The 24,912-nt window shown below is 46.6% G+C and overlaps 1 protein-coding gene across 1 annotated transcript in view; it reads left to right on the top strand.

Annotated features, from left to right (window-relative positions):
• AATF (apoptosis antagonizing transcription factor) overlaps nucleotides 1–24,912 on the top strand; it is a 400,768-nt gene that overhangs the window by 5,116 nt on the left and 370,740 nt on the right. Inside the window, exon 2 of the mRNA XM_086954897.1 lies at nucleotides 2,480–2,668. Within this exon, the coding sequence (XP_086811023.1) occupies nucleotides 2,480–2,668 (189 nt within the window). The remainder of the gene's footprint in view (nucleotides 1–2,479; nucleotides 2,669–24,912) is intronic.

Genomic DNA, 24,912 nt, shown 5'->3' with positions numbered 1-24,912 from the left:
TTGTTACAAAAACTGACGACCCAATAAAACTGTTAAACTTCGTTTATTAGCACTGTGACTACTGTGGTCTTAATGATGGATAAAATAAACATTAGCAACACAGCAGCAGCAGGACTGTGTAATCATAAGTTCCTACACCCCCTGCGAGAGTTGTGGGGAGCTTGGTAATTATATGGGGTGAAGAAATGTTTCAAATGCTTCAATTATTCACCCTTCCAATAGAGTTTTATATGGTTGCATTTTTCTTAACTGTCTTCAATAATTGTAGACTCTCTGTAGAAGTGCAGTGTTTGCCTATATGTTCATTGGTCCATGGAAAATTTCTTGCCCGCTTATGCCAATGGCATGCAGATTTATTTAACAGTGAATGACAAACATGTTCAAAACTTGATGTGAACTAGTGTTTGGTCATAATAGAACCCTGGACCGCGGCAGTCGCAGATGTTCAGTGGCAGTCCTATTGTCACACTCTTAATACTACAGGTGAGCCCACAGTGTGGCTGTGGTCGATCCGCCACCACTCGTTCGGCGGTCCAACAAGGCCCTTAGATTATCTCTTCTATCACAGTCAACATAGCTATGCATCCTTGTGGACCTTGGGCCAAGAAGGCGTTAGAGACCAATCATTGAGTGTTGCCTTTGCTAGGCTTGAAAGTGCTGTCTTCTTTTTGAAACTCTCGCACACGATTCCCCCTTTGCCTTTTTTCCTATCTAAGTTGTAGTGATAGTAAATATTTTAATTTAGTTGGTACTTTTGACCAATTGTGAAATATTGCATGTGTCCTGCTACTGCTTTGTGGTCTATTAATGTTAGGCTAACTTCCAATCAAAAGACCTCCTATTGGTGTTGCTTTTCTTAGATTCTGAAGACATTTCCATAGACACAGGTCATGAAGCAGTTTTATTAGACTAATTATGGGACTGACTGCTAAATCATGGGTAAGAAGAAAATAGTCTGATTGCTCTATTAAAACAGTTTCATAGCTGCTATGATAACCAAGGAGCAAGCATTAACAGGCAAATAATGTTCTTGCTAAGAGAGCCTTCACAAAAAAAAAAGTATTTATAATCCTGTACATTTTGAAGTGCTATTGTTTTTGCCGTACTGATTCTGATGTATTTATTTTTTTGTTGGGAAAATTATCTCTTTGATCTATGTGTAGTTAATGTGTGCTTCTTTCGGGACCAGTATAGGTAACACACATTGAAATCCTATTGCAGTGTGATCCAGAAGGAACATATCATCATCTAAGAAATTAAGCTATATTGGAAATGATTGTCAGTTCATGGAAAAATGTCATGTTTTATGTAGAAACCCCATGTTTTTATCTTTCAAGCTTTCTATCATCGGATTATTTTTTTCAAAGATTTTCTACTTTATGAATGTTTTGTTCAAACCCCATTGGTTACTAAAATTAACATTCTACTATTGATGTCACTTAATTTGCCACACATTTTCTTCACTAAAGCACCACATATGTATTTCTTAGGTAAAAACCTTAGTCTGTTATGTGCATTCAAAACTATATATCCTGTAGTTCTTAAATTTCCTGATAAATATTGATTCATCTGTGAATTCAGATAATTTGCATAAAGCACTATGCTGTTATTTTTATGTTACATTTCAACATTGGTGTGTTTTAGCATAATGGATAGTTCCAGTAGTGTAGATATTGTAACAGAAATTGTGTTCCTTTGATTATATATATATCCCAGTACCCTCACTTATAAATGTATTACATTTCTTCACAACGCACACTACTATTATTCTTTAAACAAATTATAACAACAACTTCCGTCCTTGGTTTAACTATTCATAATACCAGGCAAATATTTGCAGTTTGCATCTCTTGATACATTTATGTGGACGTGCGATATGGACATTAAGAAAGTCATTTATTTGGTTCATGTGAGAAGTGAACACGTCCGTATTCCCCTTTATCCCTTCTGTGCTTGTATCAGTTGATTTCTGTTATTTTGACAATCTGGTGTTGGTTTCACAACAGGGCAGGACCTTCGCGCCACCCCGGGACAGACTGGTGATAGGATAGAGGAATCGGAGGAAAGCAATCTGCTGCAAAAAATAAATTTGTAGTAAATCAGCAGATTACTAAAAAGAGAATTTTCTGTGTGCCCAAAAACAGAAAGTTGCATCTTAATTTACAAAACCGACCATTATAGCCAAAACACTTTTTATCTATACATTGACATATTTGTGTAACAGAACTTTTGAAGAACCAGTATTGTATGTAGCAAGTCAACTAATGTGTTAATTCAGTATATTATATAGTCTGTTTAGTTGGCTCTGTGATTCATTATGATGAGTTCTGCAAGTTTTAAGGTTATATTTATCCTACACCTATATCTTGGAAACCTATGTTTAAGGTTGTCTTATTCTAGATATGAGCATTCTCTGTATGTGCATGTGACGATCTATTATTGCTGTACATGTCATAGTGTCCTTAACCCACCCCTGCAGTGACCATTGCTCGAGTGATTGACAAGTTTGATGAAGGGAGAGAAGATGATGATGCAGCGGTCCTGGGAAGCCTCCGAAAGAGAGCATCTGCTTCCCTGTCAGAGACTGACAAGCGATATCTGGGGAAAGCAACTTCACGCAAGGCCTTGAGGGAAGAGTCTGGAGAGCAACCCCTGTCGGAGGATTCTGGTAAGAAGATTCAACATTATCCATTCTTGCCCAAGCGATATATTTTTATTGCCAGTGATGCAACCATTTTTTGAGGATGCTATTTCAGTGAGACTTGTCCCCCAAATATCCTAATTTAAAGGAAGATGGTAGCTACTCATTATTACTGGGCATATTAGCAATGACGACCAATAAGAAAGTAAAGTGCTCTCTGGTAATTAAATACTAGCGTATTATTAGTATTACTGTGACTTTGAGCAGTATGAATAATTATGCCTTCACTATGGTTTAAATGCAGACCCTTCCTCCAACTTCTCCTATTCTTATCACTTCTCCTCTCCTCAATTTAATGATTTTTCTTTTCCTTTATACGTTATCAACAGCAAGAAAGTTGAATAACTTCACTATTCTTGTTTCTTAAGCTTACCCATTTTCTTCCGACATACAAAATGTCTCATGTACAATGTTTCAAAACCATTTAATATTTTTCATTATGTTGGTCTAGAAGTGCTTTGAGAAATGATAGATTTGTTACTTTTTTTATTCTAAGTGATTTGGAGAAACAGTGACTACTTTTTACATTGGTTGACTTACTGCATCAAAAGTACTCCCTTGGTGTGCCCAGAAGGTGCCACAAGTATTTATATTTTTGTTTTTTTGCGAAGTACAGCATACCACCCTTTGGTGGCCACAGATCACTTTGGAATCAGGGTACATATAAAGATAGTACTTGATGGCAGTGGTATACTACAGATAGCACATCTATAATAGTTTTGCCCCAAAATTAAAGAAATGAAATGGATATTCTCCAGTGTGCTCTGTCAGACACTGTGCCACCAACAGTGTTACTATGTATAAAGGATACCCCCATACAAACAAAATGCACACATTTGGTTGACAGAGCACAACCCTACAAGGTCAAAGGCATTAACTCCAGTGAGTCACAGAGTAGTATAAACAATATTAAAGCAGAACAAGTTGAGTACAAAAGCAGTGATTCTTTTATTCTTATATATTCTTCAATTTTGACTCAGAGAACAGAAACAAGGACAGCCGACATGTGTTTCGTCTTTTGACGACTTGTTCAAGGCTGTTTTCCAGCAGTAATGAGCATTGTTTCAGTTTGATTCCATGTATTCGAATCATTTTTCCATAACAATTGCACGTATCAATATTAAAACACCCCTAAAAGTTAGGGAAAGGGAGAACGAGAAACGAAAAACGAAAAAAGGGGGAAGAGGAAAATACTTAGTCATGCAAGAGATCACAGGGTGCTATACCAGCTGACTGTTTATGCACCATAGAAATATCACCAATTTTGTGCAAAGAGACATAGAACAAAAGAAAATATATATAATCAAATAGAGAGCAAGTCTCCAAAGGTCTGGTTCATTTAGTAGTAAATGGAAAGAAATAAGTGTTAAGAGAAATTTCCACCAAACAAGGTATATATCTTTCTAAAAAATACCTAAGAACAACGGTTTCCATCTGAGTCTGAGGCATAAGGTCGTGGTCAAGAGCGATCTTCAAAAAACGCGTGAAATGCCCAGGCTCCTGAATTTGGAACACATATAAGTTGTGGGCATTAGAGAAATAAGCAGCAAACGTGAGATATAATAAATTCTGATTAGGCCTAAAAATCTCAGGAGTGAAAGCTATCAAAAGTTAGTTTAATCAAAATGGATAAGTTACTTACCTGTAATCCTAGTTCTCTTCCAGGGGTATCCTCATCAAAGTCATAAGCACGGAATATTCCCGCCCATGTGCGGGACCCCTGAAACAATATAAAAATATATATGTAAAAACACATATATCTCGCTCCACATATATGTACGTACATATATTATTTTTCTCACACCAATGCAGCTCCAAAACGGAGGCTAAAACAACATAAACACATGTACATGTACTGCAATTAATAAGGAAACAAAAAAAACACATTAGGTCAAATATCCCTTGAACTTTGTGTTTTAGTGAGTAAAACCACTCATAAATCCTGAAAATTGCTTATAAATAGACATTGTTAGCCCTCAGGCTGCATTGTAAAACAATAGCATAGAAAATGAAACCATTTTCAACAAAAACTGGCACCGTGCCTTTAAGGCAGCCATGACCCCAGGCTTCCCATCATGCCTCAGGGGTGACAGTTAGGTCAGTTGTTCTTTGCATAACCCTGAAGACAGGGCTCAACCATAAGATTGTAATAGTACCGAATCTCATTTACCTGGGGAGGCGGGTGGGTTGCTTATGACTTTGATGAGGATACCCCTGGAAGAGAACTAGGATTACAGGTAAGTAACTTATCCTTCTCTTCCAAATCTCTGACATGGGCACATTATGCAGGTAAGCTGCCGTGGCAGCTCTACCTCTAGTGGAATGCGCTTTAGGGGTAAACCCCAGAGGTTTTTGCGCCAATTGGTAAGCAAGTTTGATACACGAAACAATCCATCTGGAAATTGAACGTTTCGATGCTGCATGACCAGTTCTGATCGATCCATAGTTAATAAATAACTGATCAGAATGCCGAATAGACTTGGACCTGTCCAGATAGAACTTTAAAACGCTTTTCAGGTCCAAAGAGTGTAAAGCCCTCTCAGCTGGAGTAGAGGGATTGGGAAAGAAAGTGGGCAGTGAGATCGACTGATTGACATGAAAATCTGACACCACTTTTGGCAGGAAAGAAGGGTGCATTCTCAGCACTACTCTATTCAAATGAAACACTGTATATAGTTCCTTGGTACAGAGAGCCTGAATCTCGCTCACCCTGCGGGCTGACGTAATCGCTACCAAAAAAGACGTTTTCCAGGAAATATGCTGTAAAGTAGCTTTATGAATGGGCTCAAAAGGAGGGCCCATCAACTTTGATAGTACTAGGTTCAGCTCCCAGGGAGGAGAAGGAGGACGTACAGGAGGGTAAACCTGTTTCAGACCCTGCAGGAAATCTTTTACCGCTGGCAACTGGAAAAAAGAGGTTTGTGAAGGTGATCGCCTATAAGCAGTTACAGCGGCTAAATGCATCTAATGGAATTAAATTTCAACCCTGCTTTAGCCAGGTACAACAAGTAGGGAAGAACCGCTTCTTCCTGACCCTTCACCGGATTATGACCATTCTGCATGCACCACATATAGAACCTCTTCCACTTGCATTCGTAAGAGTGTCTTGTGGAAGGACGTCGTGCTTCTCTCAGAATGGACATGCAGTCTTGTGGCAGTCCTAGATGGCCGTATTGAATGACCTCAGGAGCCATGCTGCCAAGTTCAGTGACAGAAGGTTGGGATGGTGAATCCTCCCGTTCATCTTCGATAACAAGTCCGGCCTGCATGGAAGCCTCTTGTGAGGAGACACTGACAGGTGAAGTAGGTCCGTGTACCACCATTCTCGCCCAGTCGGGGGCAATCCGGATCATTGTTGTGCACGAGTGGTTCAGCTTGCTCACCACCTTTGGGATCAGCGGAAGGGGTGGAAAAGCGTACACAAATTCCCCTGACCAGTCGATCAGAAGAGCATTCCCTCTCGTTCCTGGTCGGTAGAACATTGAGGCGAAGCTTGGGCATTTGCTGTTTACGTCGTCCGCGAAGAGATCTATGGAAGGACAACCCCAAGACTGGAAAATGTCTTCTAACACTTCGTCGTTGAGAACCCAGTCCTCTCTGTCTTCGAAGTGTCGACTTAGTGCGTCCGCCCTCACGTTCTGCTCTCCTGGGAGGTGGACTGCTTGAACAGACAACTTGCGAGCCAGAAGCCAATGCCAGATGCGCTGAGCTTCCAGTGATAGAGTCCTTGAGCGTGTTCCTCCCTGCTTGTTCAAATAGTACATCGTGGTGGTGTTGTCCGTTTGTACTAGAACCATTTCCTCCTGAAGCGAGGGAAGGAACGCTTTGAGAGCCAGGTGGACTGCTCTCAATTCCAGCAAGTTGATGTGGTAGGTGCTTTCTTTGGACGACCACAGACCCTGCACTTGGAGAGGACACATGTGCGCCCCCCAGCCTTGTAAAGACGCGTCTGTGATGATCGTTTGTGGAGGAGGAGGTTGATGGAAGAGAACTCCCACCTGCATGTTCTGCTTCTTTGTCCACCACGGGATGGAAGTTCGAGCCACCTCTGAGAAAGTGATCTGATCATCCCAGCGGTCTGATTGCTGGTCCCATTTGTCCTCCAGATCCTGCTGAAGAGGACGCATCCGAAGCCTGGCGTTCGGTACTAAGAAGATGCATGAAGCCATCGACCCTAAGAGGGAGGCTATCTTTCGCACTTTCTGAGTCCTGTTGCGAAGAACTTGCTGGCACTTGAGCGTTATCGAAAACTGTCTCTCCTCCGAAGGAAACACTTTTCCTACCTCGGAGTCTAGGCGGGCTCCTAGGAAGTGAATCTTCTGAGTGGGTTGGGAGACAGACTTGCTGTAGTTGACATGCAGGCCTAGACGCTGACAGAGTTCTATGCATGTCTGGAATTGATTCCTTACGTTGTCTGGAGAAGGACCTTTCAACAGCCAATCGTCTAAGTATGGGTATACGAAGACCCCGCTGCGGCGTAGAGCTGCTGCCACCACTGCGACACACTTCGTGAACACCCTGAGGGCCGACTTAAACGGTAGGACTTTGAACTGGTAGGGGGAGGTCCCCACCTGGAATTGAAGGAATCTCCTGTGATCGGGCCGTATTGGGACATGAAAGTACGCATCTTGAAGGTCCAGCGAACACATCCAATCCCCCTTCCTGAGATGTGGATATATTTGGTGAAGCGCCAACATGCAAAACTTTACTTTTCTGACATATAGATTGAGTGCTCTCAAGTCCAGAATGGGCCTGTATTCTGCCTTTTGGCCCTTTTTTCTGACCCGAAAATACCTTGAATAGACTCCTTTCCCCCTTTGAGCCACCGGCACTCTCTCGATGGCTGACTTTTCGAGGAGTAGCGCTAATTCCTTCTTTAGCATTTGTAGCTGGTGGCTTGACGTTGGCATCGGAGGAACGAGTGGAGGTAGACGATGAAAACGAAGACAGTACCCATTCTGCAGCGTAGACAACACCCAATGATCTTTTGTAATGGCCTGCCACTCTGTCCTGTGATGTACAATGCTTCCCCCCACTGGAGTGGACAACGGCACTGGGGGAAGTGAAGACTCATTGCTTCTGCTGCGGCTTATTGAAGCTGTTGCCTTGGAGCTGATTCACGTTTCCTTTAGAATTGCGCTTGCCTTTATATTGCGATTTTTGTTGGCCTTGCTGGTTCTGGCCCTTCTGCCAGTGAGGGGTTTGAACCCTCCTCTTTGAAGAGCTCTTGTTGTCAGAATGAAACTTCTTCCGGAATTCCTTTTTCTTTTCAAGCCCCACGGCTTTAAGGGTGTCTAACTCAGTTTTCATCCGTTGCATCTCCTCATCCGCACTCGCCCCAAAGAGAGATGTGCCTGAAAAAGGAAGGCTTAGTATTCTGGCTTGAGCCTCGGGTTTCAATTCTGTTAGGCGCAACCACGAGGATCTCCTCGCTGTGATTCCATGCGCATAACCATGCGCAGCCAGAGTAGCTCCATCTGCCGCCGCCCCTATAATCTGATTGGAGACTTGACTGCCCTCCATCAGAATCTCCTCAAAGTCCTTTCTATCCTCCTGAGGCAGTTTTGTAGAAAACCTCTGAAGCGAGTCCCACAGACATCTATCATATCTGCCCAGTAGAGCTTCCGCATTGGAGACCTTGAGGAAAGAGGCTGAGGTGTTACACACTCTTCTCCCCCATGAGTCTTGTAACTTGCTGTTCTTATCCGGCGGTACCGTGGATGAGGAGGCTACTGCATTGGATTTTTTAGCCGCCGCAATGATTACCGAATCTGGAGGTGGGTCGGACTTGAGGAACAGAGGATCCTCTTCAGGAGAACGATATTTCTTGAGAATCCTCGCTGGGACTGACTTCACTGTAGCCGGAGTCAGGAAGACTTCATTCACTGGATCCATGATACCCGGGACCAAGGGCAATAAAGGTTTGGGTGCCGCTCTGTGCTGCAGGGTTTCAAAGATGACCGTCGTTTTGACCTGCGGAGCTGTCATAGGCACTCCTAGCTTCAGGGCTCCCCTGCCCAAGATGTCTTGGAACGAGAAAATATCCTCAGTTGATGATATTCTCGAGTGTGGGCTGTCTGTTAGAGTCGGAGAGTAATTCCTTTGAGATCGGGTCCTTGATTAACTTGAAGAGCTATGAGTCCGCCTGGACATAGATCTTCTCCTACTTGAGCGCGTTCTAGAACGAGATCGCTCCCTGTGGCTAGATCTTCTCTTGCTTGAGTGCACTCTAGAACGAGACCGTTCTTTGCGGCGGGAGATTTGATCTCGATACGCCCTCAACCGATCCGCCGTCTCCTTGTCCTTGGCCCAGTGGTGAAGAGGTCTATACCACCTTGGGGAAAGACTAACAGGAGGAGATTTCTGGGTGCGATCCTTCACTGGCGAACGTGAACGTGGAGGAGGTTGATCCGCTTGATCCTGCTGCGACCTTGCAGGGGACTTGGACCTCTCCCTATCCGAAGAGCTGATTTCCCCATCCGAGGATCTGTCACTTCGAGATGCCGAGGAGGATGATAACAGGCTCACCAGAGACCGACCTCTCTCATCCGAGACCCTTCTCCCTTTGATGGGAGGATCCTGTATTGGTGATTGTTCCACCTCCGCAGCCGATGCTGATCCTGGGGAACCCAGTAGAGACCTTAGGGCTTGAGGCTGGTCAAATGACTCACTCTCCATCTCTTGCACCACCTGCCTCAAGGGCGATCTCTCCTGTGTTCTTGTAGGAGAGACATTCGCTGAATGCGAGTCGCTCCGCTCCCTGGATCTCCGCAGACCCGTCGACGGTGGCTGCTTCGACGACGAACGCAGAGCAGTTAGACGCTCTCTCGATGTCGACCGTGATCTCCTCGACGCCGATCTTCTCGACCTCGAGTGTCGTTGACTGTCCTTCGACATTGAGCGTCTCGCCGTTGAAGGGTGTCTGCTCGATGACGACTGAGGCTGCTTCGACGTCAACCGCCGATGCTCTGGCGGCGACGGAGGGTGCCTCGACGCCGAATGCCGCTGGACTGGCTGTGACGGAGGCTGCCTCGACGTCGAACGCCATTGACTAGGCATCGACGTGGGCTGCTTCGACGTCGATCGACTACGTGTCGGTAGAGGCTCCCTCGACGCCGAACGACCACGACTAGTCGTCGACGGAGGTTGTCTCGACACCGAACGCCGGTGGTCAGGCGTCGACGGAGAATGCCTCGACGTCACAGCATGACTATGCTGCTTCTACGCCGGTTGTCTCGCCGTCGAGCTCTTCTGCTTCAACGGCGACCTACCCCTTGACGCTGCCTGTAGCGAAGGTACCTTGCTTTTCGACGCTGAAGACGTCTTCTTCGTCGCCGTCGACTGCTTCTTCGACGCCGATCCCGACGCCGAAGGTGAACAAGTCAGGACTTCTTTCGACGTCGACCGCGCCCTCCGACTTTTCTGCTTCTTGGGAGATCTTCCTCTCTCAGAAAGTCCATAAACACGAATTCTCTCATGGTCTTTGAGAGTTCTGGATGTTAAAACCTGGCAGTGTTCACGGGTTTTCGTAGAATGAGAGTCTGGTAGGCACAGGATACACACTGAATGAGTGTCAGTCTTGGCCATCTTCCTTCCACATGAAGGGCATTTGTCAAAGAGAGAAGGCATTTTGACAGAAAAATCACCTTTTTTAAGCCTAAAAAAGGTAGCAGTAACACCCTAGGTCTAAAAGACGTCGAGTGAAAGCAAAAATTGTAGATTAATAGGAATATTTTTTGACAGAAAGTCAAAAAGAAAGGGAGCTGTTTCACCAGGGTCCTGACTGAAGGAGCCGTAAAGAACAACTGACCTAACTGTCACCCCTGAGGAATGATGGGAAGCCTGGGGTCATGGCTGCCTTAAAGGCACTGTGCCAGTTTTTGTAGAAAATGGTTTTATTTTCTATGCTATTGTTTTACAATGCAGCCTGAGGGCTAACAATGTCTATTTATAAGCAATTTTCAGGATTTATGAGTGCTTTTACTCATTAAAACACAAAGTTCAAGGGATATTTGACCTAATGTGTTTTTTTTTGTTTCCTTACTAATTGCAGTACATGTACATGTGTTTACATTGTTTTAGCCTCAGTTTTGGAGCTGCATTGGTGTGAGAAAAATAATATATGTACGTACATATATGTGGAGCGAGATATGTGTTTTTACATATATATTTTTATATTGTTTCTGGGGTCCCGCACATGGGCGGGAATATTCAGTGCTTATGACTATTGATGAGGATCCCCTGGAAGAGAACTACTCCTGCAGTCGTTGCGATACAATAGAGTCTATATTAACTACTCTAAAGTATCTTGAGCTAGAGCACCATGATGTTTAAAAACAGAAAAGAGTGGGGAAAGTACTGTACGACTGCTACCCCCACACTAATCGCTATAAACAGTATTTGCATGGTATTTGGTATAGAATATAGATAGCAATCAAGTTATTGAGTACTCCACGTGCCTCACATCGTCCCATCACTTACTAGATGTGAGAACAATGTCCCATAGTCCAATCTGTAAGAGTACACTTTGTCTAGTCCGAAATCAAAAAGATCCGTGATCATATGGCATTCAAGTATCCAGAGACTAGAAAACCAATAAATGAAAAAAGAAGATTATTGGTACAACACCCCAGTATCGCTTATGTGGCCAATTTACAGGCCAAATATAGATTAGTATTAATAAGCTAACTCTAGATACTCACTTAAGGAGACAATAACTCCATGTGTGGAAGGTAGGGTTGTGCTCTGTCAACCAAAATTGTGTATATAAAGATAGCAGGTGGCCCAATATTGTCTTACAGGACTGGTGATGTAAGACCCAGTAGAACAGACAAGGACGGGACTTGCCTACAATGTACCACTATCTAATATTTCCCAAAAAGATCATAATGCTTTAAAGAAGAGATTACTGAAAGCCAAGGGTGACTAAGGTGTGCCGGGTCTTTGGCTGACCATTCGGGACTTCTAAGTCAATTGAGTAGGAATACCTTAAAGTTGATAGAATTATCTATATGTCATTGAAAATAGATGGGTTCTTAAGGATTTTCTGACTTAAAGTCATTTGCAAGTCTGTGATGTGATGGCAGGAAATTCCACAAGGGGGAACCTTGAAAGGTTCGGCCACAACATTTCTTGCATATAGTAGAACGGGTAGATAAGAGATATTGGTTGGCAGGCATGGAACTTTTCACCCGTAGGCAAGGAATGAACAAGTTCATGAGGTATTTCAGTGCTCTGATATGGCGTAAATAATGTACTAGGCAGAGCACCTTTTTGTAATGTAAGTTAGATTGCTAAAGATCTTGGTTTTCTAAAAGGTGTCTTGGCACAAGAATCACACTAGGAGCTACGTTTATCTACTGTGAATAAAGACAGATTTTCAAACCTTTCCTGAAAGACAAAAATTGGTTGCACAATCGCAGATGGGCAGACAGTTGGGGCCAGAGTACTGCCGTCGGGGCAGAGAATGTACTGCTGCCAAATCTAGAGCGGTGTTCTTAGGGCACTATTAAGAAATTGGCAGAAGCTGATTTGAGCTTGTGCGAGGGAACATATTTGGAAACTTACTGCGGGCCGAATTGGTGAAAATCTGGATGCACATGGCAGTGTGACACACATGGCAGAGTTATTTCAACATGAGCCTTTTGGGTACCGGTACCCAAAGCACAGCTTGAAGAGCTGATGTGGCTGAAGTATAGCGTTGCTGTTGGAAGGCATGCCTTGCTGTCGCATTTTGGATACGCTGCACTCGGGACAATAGACTCGAGCATGTCTCCTCAAGTGGAGTTGCAATAAATCAGTTGAGCCAGAATCATGGTTCATACAACCAGCAGGTGTGTTTGGGGTGGCAGAGCTAATAGGTTTTCATGCAAAATCCTCATCTCGTTGAAAAAAACTGGTGATAGATGGTTCACTTGGCTGTTTAAAGAGCCGTCCGCATCAATCCAGAAGCCCTAGATTGTGAAGGAAAAGGGCCAAGTTGTTGTAGACAAAAATTAGTTTGAAACATATTTAAAGTCTTCCTGCCAGGTACATAAACCACCTCTGTCTTGTCTTTAGATCAGTGAATTCACCTCCAGCCAATTAGAATCTGATATCATAAGTTATGAATGTTATTCTGTGTGTGAGGGACAGAATACTCAAATGTTATTAAAATGTGCATGTTGTACCCATGGTCTATGAATCTAAACCCAAAAGAGCAGATCAGCATGGCTAGTGGACGGACATACATGTTAAAAAGAGTGTGGCTCAGGGATGAGCCTTGAGGGGACTTCCTGATACAGAGTCTTAAAGTACGAGTTACTTACCTTCGGTAACGATGTATCTGGTAGAGACGATTCTAACCGCACATTCCTTCACGTAGAATTATCCCCAGGCGTGAGACTGGATCCGGAAACATTTTGCCACAGCATCCCTGTGCACGGGGAACGGGGGCGGGGCGACACCACGCGACTCCGCCCAGGCGTCATCTGCGAGGTCACATAAGCCCCACCCCGGCACGCCTACGTCAGTTTTCCTCTGAGAACTTTTCCGCGCCGCAACGCAGAGCCACCAAGCAAAACTGTGGGAGTATGGGAACAGTGTGCGAAGAGCAGCAAAAAACGGAATGGAGACAAGAGACACCATAAGGAGCAGTGCAACACTGTAGTGTCCAAAGGCATATGCAGAATAAAGAACTGAACAGAGCCCTGAGCAGCCACCCTGCCAGCATGTAAACAGCCTCCTCCCCTGGTGACAGGGAACATATGTAAAAAGTCATGACACCTGCAGCAGGCCCACAACCCCCACCTGGAAACAGGGAAGGGGAGCCAGCCCCAAGACAGACAGGAACAACAAAACTCCAAGTCACCCCAGCACAGAGGGCAACCATCCCCCAAGGAACAAGGGCAAGGCATGGCCATTGGACCCCCACACAGAGGACAGCAGAGGGGCAGGACCCCTAGCAGCCATAGGGAGGGAGGGAAGGGCAGAAATAGAGGACAACCCCCACAACCCTGGAGCAGCCAGAGTAGCGGGGCACAGGAGCACTACAACCCCATCCTCCAGAGAACCAAAGAGGAGGAAAAAACAGCAACAAGACTGAGCTACCCGTCAAGAGCGCGAAAGAATGCACTCACAGTAGACACAGCCCCCCCACCGGGAGGCGAGTGCCGAGACCAACCCAAGAGTCCTCGCAGAACGGGGAAGAAGGGCAGGCAGTGAAGGAATCGGCGACTAGAATTGTCTCTACCAGATATATCGTTACCGAAGGTAAGTACCTCTTACATCTGATAGACTACTATACGCAGATTCCTTCATGTAGAATAGATACCCTAGCAATACCCACGGGGAAGAAGGGTCTGCGAAAGGACCCCACCAGCCAGGACAGGACAGAGGGTCCCTCAGGGGACCAGACATGCGGACCATGGAAAAAACCTGTCCCTCCCAGGCAAGAGGAGTCCCCACAATCAGGACACCACCGACCCCAAGAGGGATGGCGGAAGAAATAAGAAGAGGCCCTCACACTCCCAACAGAGCAACCAAGGGCAAGGCCAGAGAGGCCGAAGTACCCCACACCCCTCCAAGGCAACAAAGCTACCCTCTAGCCAGGGGGAGAAGCTCATAGGGCCCAAGGAAACGAGGGAAAAGAAGGCAAGCCCACCCCAGATGGAAGGCAACAGGCCAGCCAGAGCGGCGCCAACAGACATAAGGAGGAGGATACGGTGAAGGAGGAAGGAGTTCTGCCAGGAACCATTGGATAGCGATACCAATGGGGATGATGGACGGAGTGCTTGAGCAAATCAAACACTCACCCCCAGTCAACTGATCTGGGTTTAATCCATCATGCTTTAGCTCACTCCACTACCCCAGTTCAGCCATTGCCATACACAAATCAGTCTGACCCTGTGCCTCATGGGAACAGTCCAGCCTGAACTGCCAAGCCATGTCTTCCCTGGACCGGAAACAAGCATCCTGGGACCGGTTTCGGATTCATAATCCTCATCAGCCAGGCTATCTTGAATCCAGTGGTAGAGTGAGCAAGGGACTCACGTCTGGGCATAACCTGCCAACTAAGGGCGAACATAGCGATACCAAAGGGGATGATGGACGGAGTGCTTGAGCAAATCAAACACCCACCCCCAGTCAACTGATCTGGGTTTAATCCATCATCATTCTTTAGCTCACTCCACCACCCCAGTTCAGACATGGCCATATGCAAATCAGTCTGGCCCTGTGCCTCATGGGAACAGTCCAGTCCGAACAGCCAAGCCATGCCATCCCTGGTATAGAGGTACAAAAGGGGGTGGTGATGGAGGGAGCATCTGAATCAATCAAACACTCACACCCAGTCAAAAGATCTGGGTTTAATCCATCACCGTTCTTTAGCCCACTCTGCCACCCCAGTTCAGACATGGCTATATGCAAATCAGTCTGACCCTGTGCCTCATGGGAACAGTCCAGCCTGAACTGCCAAGCCATGTCTTCCCTGGACCGGAAACAAGCTTCCGAGGACCAGTTTCTGGCATTCCAGCCGTCTTCAGCCCGGCTTGCTTGAATCCAGTGGCAAAGTGAGCAAGGGACTCACGTCTGAGCATACCCTGCCACACTTATGGTGGCCAAAAGCGGTACAAAAGGGGGTGGTGATGGACGGAGCATCTGAATCAATCAAACACTCACACCCAGTCAAAAGATCTGGGTTTAATCCATCACCGTTCTTTAGCCCACTCTGCCACCCCTTTTGTACCATCCCTGGTATAGAAGCATATAGGGCACTATAGAGCACGCTATCTTCTAGATTCTATCCCTGATAGGATCAAGTGGAGATCCTGATGTTATTGATGAAAGAAGTTTATCCAACCCATCTTGGGAAAAATGGTTGGAATTACTAAGCCATACAGGCTCAGGAGTAGAGTGAAGACTAGTCATATCCTGTTTCATCGCACTGATGTTAAGTTGGGCAAAAGCATCACTGATTTTATCCTGAAAAATGTGGACATTTTTGACACATTGTTCTTGTGAATGATCAATTGCCTGGGAAAGGCAAGAGGGAAATGTTTGGGTTATGACTATGTTAAAAACTTTATGGAAACATTCTGCACAAGAATTCTATTAGCATAGTAATCAGATTTACCCTCTTGTTTTTTGTGGGATGTGAGTGCATCCCTAAGTGCTGTCTTGTGCTCCTGATTATAGTTGGATCCTCATGCGAACCCCACCTTTTCACAGCTTAGCTTAGCCTCTTTGAGTAAAGAATTGTACCAGAGCATGGAAGGTTGACTTCCACGCGGGTCAGTGAATGTCTTTGGAAGAGCATGATCAATCAATCAAACAATTTATATAGCGCGCTACTCACCCGGAAGGGTCTCCCGGCGCTGGGAGGGAGGGATCCGTTACTGCTCGAAAAGCCAGGTCTTGAGTTGCTTCTTGAAGGAGAGATGGTCGTGGGTGAGCCGTAGGTTAATGAGGAGGGAGTTCCATGTCTTGGCCGCCAGGTAGGAGAAGGATCTTCCCCCGGCGGTGGCTCTGCGAATGCGTGGTACTGTGGCGAGGGCGAGTCTGGTCGATCGCAGCTGGCGGGTGGGCGCCTAGAAGGTGAGGCGGTTGTTGAGGTACTTGGGGCCCAGGTCGTGGAGAGTCTTGTGTGCGTGGGTGAGGAGTCTGAACGTGATCCTCTTGCTGACGGGGAGCCAGTGCAGGTCTCTCAGGTGGACGGATATGTGGTTGTGGCGGGGGATGTCCAGGATGAGTCGTGCAGAGGTGTTCTGTATGCGCTGGAGTCTTTTCTGTAGTTTGGCAGTGGTTCCCCCGTAGAGGGTGTTCCCGTAGTCCAGTCGGCAGGTGACGAGTGCCTGGGTGACCGTCTTCCTGGCTTCGTGGGGATCCATCGGAAGATCTTACGGAGCATGCGCAGGGTGTTGAAGCAGGATGACGAGACGGCGTTGACTTGTCTGGTCATCGAGAGGGAGGAGTCCAGGATGAAGCCCAGGTTTTGTGCGTGGTCCGTTGGCTTGGGGGTGGTGCCCAGGGTAGGGGTCCACCAGGAGTCGTCCCAGGCGGAGGGGGATGATCCCAGGATGAGGACCTCCGTCTTGTCTGAGTTCAGTTTCAGGCAGCTGTTCTTCATCCACTCGACGACGTCTTTCATTCCTTCGTGTAGGCTGGCTCTGGCGGTGGCGGGGTCGTTGGTGAGGGAGAGGATCAGCTGGGTGTCGTCGGCATAGGAGATGATGTTAAGGTTGTGTTGGTGTGCGATGGCTGCGATCTATAATGGCTGATATCCGTGTGGACATTGAGTCACTATCTGAATGGACTGTAGAATCTAATTTTGGGGGAGTCTGCACTAAATCTGTAGTGGCAAAAGTTGAGATGCAAACCTTGCCCACTGACTTTTCTTTGAGCCACTACAGCTAGTCATTTATTGGCGTACAGCAAGAAAAACACAAAATTGAATACAAAAATTAATGGACCTGAATGAAGACACGATTTGGTCACAATTTATTAAATCTGGAGATGTGAAAATGACATCTAGACCCATATTGACATGTGGATGCTTTGAATTGTTGACAAAGATTAAGGGGTTTCAAGGAATCAAAAAGGGAGGCCATATTGAATGACTAAGGATTAATGGCGATAACAGATGAGCAAAAAATTGCCAAACTTATGGGAGGAGCGCTAATACAAAACCCTTCCATTTGTTGTCAAAGGTTACAGAGAATGCCAGTGCCTTGTCAGCATGAGTAAAAGCACTTTTCTTGAAATGAGATAGTTTAATTTGTTGTTTACCAATAATAGCAAAGTTACAGCCTTTTGTATTTGGGTGAGGCTGGTGCTTGGTTTTAAAACCATATAAACAAAATGTGGCCACGGTGTGGAAGAATCTGATGTCCATACCTCAGTAATAAAAAAAACAAATCTTAATCGTGTTGAGTAATTAAGTCTACGGGCCAGATGTACGACTGTTTATTGAGGTCGCAAAGGAGCATTTGGCCATTTGCGACTTCAAGAAACGTTTCCCAATATACTAACCCTATTTTGCTAATCACTAATCTATTTGCGACTCGCAATATAGGGTTAGCGACTCGCTATTAGGAAGGGGAGTGCCAAGGGCGTCCCTTCCTAATAGCGAGTGCAAATGCCACGAGTGTTTTGTGACCCCTTCACTTCAAGTAGGTGGTAAACCATTGGCAAACGGGAATGGTTCCCCAGGGACCACTGGCTGCATTAAAAAAAAAACCTGCTTTATTGACAAAGCAGTCCCAGGCACTGTGATCTGCTGATCGCAGAAGGCCACCATCCCTGGGAGTGCTAACCATTCCCAATGGTGCAGCAAATTGCGACAGCCTCATTAATATTCATGATGCATGCAATTTGCGAACCCATTGGGAATCACAAACAGTGTCTGAGACACTGTTGTGCATTGAATTTTGCGACTCGCAAAATTCAGTGGTCGTACATCTGGCCCAAAGGCTTTAACTGCATGTTTGAGTAAGGAGGGCACATTAACCAGTTAGCATTTCAGGCAGTTAGAAGAGTTAAAGCCAATGTTTTATACATTAGTATTTTGTCTCTGCAAGAGTACAATTTTCTGTAATACTCATAGGAATACCTGTGCTAAACAGTGCTCTTACCTTTTTCAGTCGCTCTCGAGAGAGTAAACCCACAGTGATGGACCAGCAGTTCCAGGGCTTCTCAATTGGGCAGCGTGGCTGGTGAGGTGCAAAGTCGACGTGCAGAAGGTCATGCCTTTAAAAAAAAAAATTATATTTGTTTATGAACATTTTCAAAACAGAAGATACAACATCTCTCATTACAGATGTTCTTGCAGGTGCCAATCTCAGCTGGAAATACAGTTCGAGATGCACAAACATGAACCTTACCAGTCAGGGAGCAGTGCATTCTTGTACAAGTTCGCATAGCAACTATCAGAGTTTAGCAAGGTCATTCATGTAGTGCCACAGTCGTGGTATAATAATTGTCGTGCAGGGTTCCACTCGCAGGCTATCCATAAACATCAAACCATCCGGAGTGTATAATGAGTTAGTGTGACATACCCTCCATCGCTGCACAGTGATCGCTAGGCTGATCCCCAAGTGTTATATGGGGTTGGGGAGGGGCAGTTGCTACTGTGTTGGGCCTTCAGCCAATCCAAGAACGGGTCCCATATATTCTTGGGTCTAGAGACTACCAGCATCAGTTCCGAAAAGGTGGACAGTTGAGTGTGACTATAAACAACATCTTGAATCCATGTCTTACTCGTAGGAGCCCGTCTGTCCCCACCAGTGAATTGCCACCCGCCGCTTAGCAAGCAGAAGTAGCATAGCGTGTAGTATGTAATGCTCTGGCTGAGTATCATTGACATATCCCAATAAACCAATGAGTGGTGTGGGTTTATTGTGGATCCCTAGAATCTCCTGTATTTTATGAGATATATCTACCCAGAAGTTTGGTACTGGTGTGCAAAGCCAGGACATGTGAAGAAAGGTAGCAGGAGCATACCCACACCTCCAGCAATTTCCATCAGGTCCAATCCCCATGCTGTGCAACTGGGTAGGGGTTCTATAAAACCTCTGTAAGTATTTAAAATGAATTAGTCGCAGCCGATAATTCGGCGATTGCATTGTAAGTTGGCTGCAGCAGAAAGCCCAGACTTCATCTATTACCAGATTATCTAGATCTTCGTTCAAATCATGCTGTGCCTTAGCCGCTGTTACTGACGCAGTGTTTTTCATTGAGGTGTATAGTCGTGTTATCAATCATCGGAGCAACGTGTTAGTAATCATCTGCTCAAGGCAAAGGCGTGGGAGGAGTCGGAAAGGTATCATGAAATCTCCTGCACGTCGCTCTCAGTTTGTAATAGAGAAACAGTTCAGAAAATCTAACCGTGTCCTCAGCAGTGTGCTCCGGTTGATCGCAAAAAGTATCACCAGGGTAGGGGTCAGCAAAAGTTTCAAATCCCATGGATTTCGCTAATTGAACACTTTCACCGTCTCCCATAGACGTGATCATAGGATTCCGAGCCAATGGAATAGAGGGAGCATAGAGAACCTTCAGGATTGCCCTGGCGCGCAATCTATCCCAGGCCCATCGAAGGGCCACAACAGTGTCTTCCCCGTCTTGCGGCCGACAGTACGGTTGATATATCGCTAATGGAAGGGAGACCAGCGCCGCAACATCAGTTTTAACCGCAGCATGAGGCTGAAATGCGGTGGGGTGTAGCCAATAATATAAAAATTGTGCTTGTGCGCAGTACACATAGAGTGGAATATCCGGGGCCCCCAGTCTAAGAGGGAGTGTGAGCAGCTTCAACGAAATACGTGCCTGCCTCCAACTTCAGACCATTGTAATTAAATGTGAGCCAAGAGTAGTAAAGAATGCTTTGGTTATCGGGAGTGGAATGTTTATAAATAGATATAAAAATTTGGGCAGAGCAACCATTTTAGCTATGGCGATCCTGCCAGCGAGCGACAGATGTAGCCGGGACCACACCTTTATCTTCCCCTCCTGCCAAACCACTGATCGCCCATAATTTAAATTCCAAATTTCTTGTTCGTCCCAGCTGAGCCAGATGCCCAAGTATTTAACCGGGCCCTCCGCCTATGTCAGCAGGTGGTCTAGGTCAAAAGGTTTGGTAGCCTCCGTGAGTGGGAATAAAGTGGACTTGGTCCAATTGATAAATATACTGGAGAGACCGCCAAATCTAGTGAGCTCTTGGAGCAATGGATTCTAGTTAGTCTCCGGAAACTCAATGTATAATGTCATGTCGTCTGTGTATAGAGAGAGGAGCCACCCCCTGATGCTGAAGCGCAACCTCCTGTTGATGTGATGCGGGCGTAGAAGAGCCTCTATTGGCTCCATGGAAATAGCAAAGGGGAGAGGGGACACCCCCAGCGGGTCCCGTGAGATATACGAAGAGGGTCCGACAGAAGCCCGTTCAGGCGCAGCCTTGCTATGGGATCCGTGTACAGCAATTTTATCAACGCTATAAAGGTCGGACTGAGAACAATCCGCCCCAGTACAGCAGAAAAGTAGGGCCACTCTAGTGCACTGAACGCTTTAGTTGCGTCCAAAAACACCACAAGTGTCTTAAAATTAGGGTTTAAGTAATGCAATACTGTGAAGAATGTACGTAAATTAAGCGCCATGTAGCGTCCTGCAATTACACCTGATTGATCAGGTCGGGCTATTGGAGGGAGCAGGGTTTTCAACCTGTTGGCTAACAGTTAGGCGTATATCTTAGCGTCAATGTTATGTAAGGATAGTGGCCTGTAGGAGTCTACCTCATGACTGGGCTTACCAGGCTTCGATCTATGTTGGATGATTGCCTCTCTCATGGATGGCGAAGTGTCCCTGATTCCTGAAGACCGCAATGAGCTGGGGTGCTAATATATTGGCGTGTGCCTTTTAAAAGGCGGTTGTCAAGCCATCGGATTCGGGCCCCTTGTCCGCCGTAAGGCTACTAATAACTTCCTGTATATCCTGAGAGGTGAAGGGAGCGTCCAGGTAGTCTCTATGTGTCCGCCCAAGCAGTTCAATAGATTCTAAGTACAGCAAAAGGTCTTCTGGCGTTGTGCGATGCTGGGCAGTGTATAATCTATATAGAAGTTGGTGAATCTACTCATGACCACTTGATGGCCTCTGACTATTTTGGAGTCGTCCCCAGCTATCTCGGAGATACAAGTGACTGTGTGCGACTTTTTTAGCATGTGTGCCAAGTCGAGACAGACCGTCCTGTCTCCCTCCCCGTACCTCCTGGCCTGGGAATGCTTGACTAGAAATTGTACCTCCCTGTGGGCCTCCTTTTCAAATTCCAGAAGTAATTATTTTATGGACCCTAATAATGCAGGGTCTTCGATAGAGAAATAAGTAGTTTTCAGTGCCTTAATGCGTGCTTCCAGGGAGGCCAGCATACCTCTAACAGACTTCAGAACCCCAGCCTGACGAGAGATGCATTTCCCCGTATAACTACTTTGAATGCCTCCCAAAGAGTAGCTTGTGTGGAGAATGACCCAGTGTTGGAAACAAAATACTCCTTGATATCCCTTTGTATTTCCTCCTTAACGGCAGAGTCCAGCAGGGCATTAGAAGGGAGCCTCCAGCTAAATATTTGTTGTTGCATGTGGAAACTGGAGCTGGAGCAGGCAAGGGGCGTGGCCAGATAATGTTCTGGGGAAATGAGCGGTGTCTGTGGTCCAAGCTGCAATGTCTCGTGATACTACCCAATAATTGAGCCTGGACCAAGCCCTGTAATGAGCAGTAATGCAGGTGCCCTCCGCTACCCCCTGGTTCCTTTGCCTTCAGATATTAACCAAACTACCTTCTCCCAATCTAGCATTGAGGGTGTCTCTAGAATGTGGATGTAGTGTGTGAGCGCTGACTTGCCGATCTAAGGAATTATTGAACACAACATTAAAATCTTCACCCCAGATTATAGTGGCACACCCAACAAGAAGTACTTTAGCCTATAGGTCCTGGAAAAATTCAGGACAATCCACGTTCGGCCCGTACACTGCTATAATGGTCATTCTCGTCCCTCCCTATGAACCGCAGAGGATAACATAGCGTCCCTCTGTCTGTATCTCCTCAGCCTTCCAAACTATCCCCTGCTGAAGCAATATTGCTACTCCCCTTGCATAATTAATTAGAACAGATAGTGGCGTACGCATAGCCCCAATATGTAGTGTGCAGCCTATGGGGGGGGGTTGTACTGTTTTAGATGAGTTTCTTGTAGCAGAACGATATCGATTTGATGCCTGTTCATATAAGAGTGAACCAGCCTGGTTTTCCTGCTGTAATTCAGTCTGCGGATATTCCGTGTCAGGAATCTGTAGTCTGCCAGGCTATTGGGGGCAGTAGGCGTTCATTGCCAATGGCCAGTTCAGCAGTGTATAAGGAACCCCACGCAACATCTGCTCAGGTGAGGTGAATGCCTCTAATTCTCGCTTGTACTATGGTGTGTGGCAGCCAATGCTGCAATATGTACCTCCTTTCAGGTCATTATCACTTGTTTCTCTGACTAACATCCCCAACAAATCAGTTCCCGCCCTCCTCCCTCCCACACCAACCACCTAATCAGGTTGTGTATGACACCCCCCCTTGAAAAAACACCAGAACAATGCGTTCCAGGACAGATCTTATGAACAAACCTCCGGAGCTCTCCCCAGAGGCATGGGCTAACCGGCGAACAGCCCTGCCAGAAGGCGGGTGGCTGAGGTTTGTAAAGGTGCAAACCATATGTAGAAATCAGCCAGGCAGACCCAGCAAAAGGTCAATCTAGTATTAATATCAGTGTGCTAACATTCTAAAACCCAAGCAAGCAAAGATTATTTTGGATGACACATTTCTCCTCCCAGGAGGTCATGCAAATTGATCAGTCTTTGTCGCTTAGGTGGTTCTCAGGGGTAGGAGTTTTTGCACGACTGGAGGCACGTTTCAGTCCACCCAAATGTTTAGCAAACTTCTTGGCTGACTTTGCGTCTGTGAAAAAGTGAGTAGTGGCTTGGTGAGAGACCTTTAGCTTCGCAGGATAAAGCAGCGCGTAGGGAACCTCCGCCTGCATGAGAAGACGTTTGGCCGGCCAAATTCCCGGGGCGCCACCTGCGCCTTGGGGTAAAGTCTGGGAAAAAGGAGATATTATTCCCTTTATACTGGATTGTACCACGCTCTCTAGCTTGACGTAGTACCACATCCCGATCTCTGTAATTTAGCAGTCTGGCCAGGATCGGGCGGGTAGTGGACCCCACAGGAGGCCGCGGACCCAACATGCGATGTGCCCGCTCCACAATGAAGACCGATGAGAGAGCTGAACTGAACAACTCACGGAGCATGTCCTCAACAAATTTTTCCATCTTGGAGATGGCAGTAGTTTCGGATACGCCCGTAATGCGGACGTTGTAGTGTTATGATCTAGCTTCCGGGTCATTGTTCCTAATCAATGATAGCTGTTCTTTGGCCTTCACCTGGAAATCATGAACGTCCGAGGAGCAGTTTTCAAGCTGATCCTGTCTGTTCTCGTGGCTGTCCATTCGTTTTCAGACCTGGTCTAACTGAGAAGTGAGAACATCGAGTTTAGTGTCTATGGATAATAAACTGGACCTCATTTGAAGCAGCAGTGTACGCATGTCATCCTCCCGGTCGCCTGAAGCCGGCGCTGTCGAGGTGTCTCCTACTCCCTCTGTGCCAGAGTCTGTCTGGTGCGTCGTACGCTTGCTCACAAAGGGCAATTTAGACTGTTGGGCCTCGTGTTCACCCATAGCTGCGCAGTTTGGGCGCTTGGCTGTCACCACGCCGTCGCCAAACCAGATGAACTGCCCAGGCAGATCCAGCTGCATGTAGCAGGAAATGTTAATAAGTAAGGACAGCGGTCACCACGCAGCTTCCAAGTGAGTATGTAGCGTCTGTTTAGTAGCATTTTACAACCCCTCTGATTGCGCCAAATTGCAAACCTTCCATGCTCCCAACGTCCGCCGGATCTGTTGTAATGAGAGCTACCAGGCCTGAGGCTCCCGACTGTGTCCGCCGGCACATAGGCGCGGCTGGCCGCCGCACCCCTTACTCTGTTCTCACCCGGTAAGTCTCAGATAGCAAACAGGCAAGGCCCCAGTCACGCCCCTCTGACGTCCCTGGCGGGTGGCAGCTTCGATGCCATCCCGAGGCCTGCAGGGGTTGGTGAGATAGCACAGGCCTGCCCAGCGGGATCAACAGATTAAGTTCAAGGCAGCTTCCCACAGCGTCTCAGGCAATATCTCCAGCACGGCAGGGCTGGTTGTGTACCACGCGCTTATGCAGTATTTGAAGACCTGCGCAAGATTAGGCTTTAGTCCGGGGAGCGGATGAAAACAAAGCGGGCCAGTGGCCCCGCACACCAGCCAGGGCCCATTGCAGCCACAGAGGCGTTCAGCGACCCGCCGGCGGCGAGAGCGGAGGCTGCCACCCCGCCCCCCACGCCGCTCCTCACCTCTGACTCCGATCAACTTCAGATCCATCCAGCTCCCAGGCGCTCAATATGTCGATGTCTCTGAGCGAGGTCCGACGCCGTCTCTTTGCGCCGGGACCCTCGTCTGAGCTGTAGCAGATATCCACTGGCCTCCTCCACGAGCTGTGAGATGGCCCGCCCGTCAGGGGATCTATGTGTGCTTCGACTTTGCCGCAGTGGGGTGGGGACTCTTCCCAGCTGCACAGCCCTACTCTCGCCAGCCTCCAATGTTCCGAGTCAGGATCTGATTTTGGTCCCT

The sequence above is a fragment of the Lissotriton vulgaris genome, chromosome 2_1, assembly GCF_964263255.1.
Source record: "Lissotriton vulgaris chromosome 2_1, aLisVul1.2, whole genome shotgun sequence".
NCBI lineage: Eukaryota > Metazoa > Chordata > Amphibia > Caudata > Salamandridae > Lissotriton > Lissotriton vulgaris.
The sequence above is the reverse complement of the archived record's forward strand: the minus strand, read 5'-3'. Positions and strand labels throughout refer to the sequence as shown.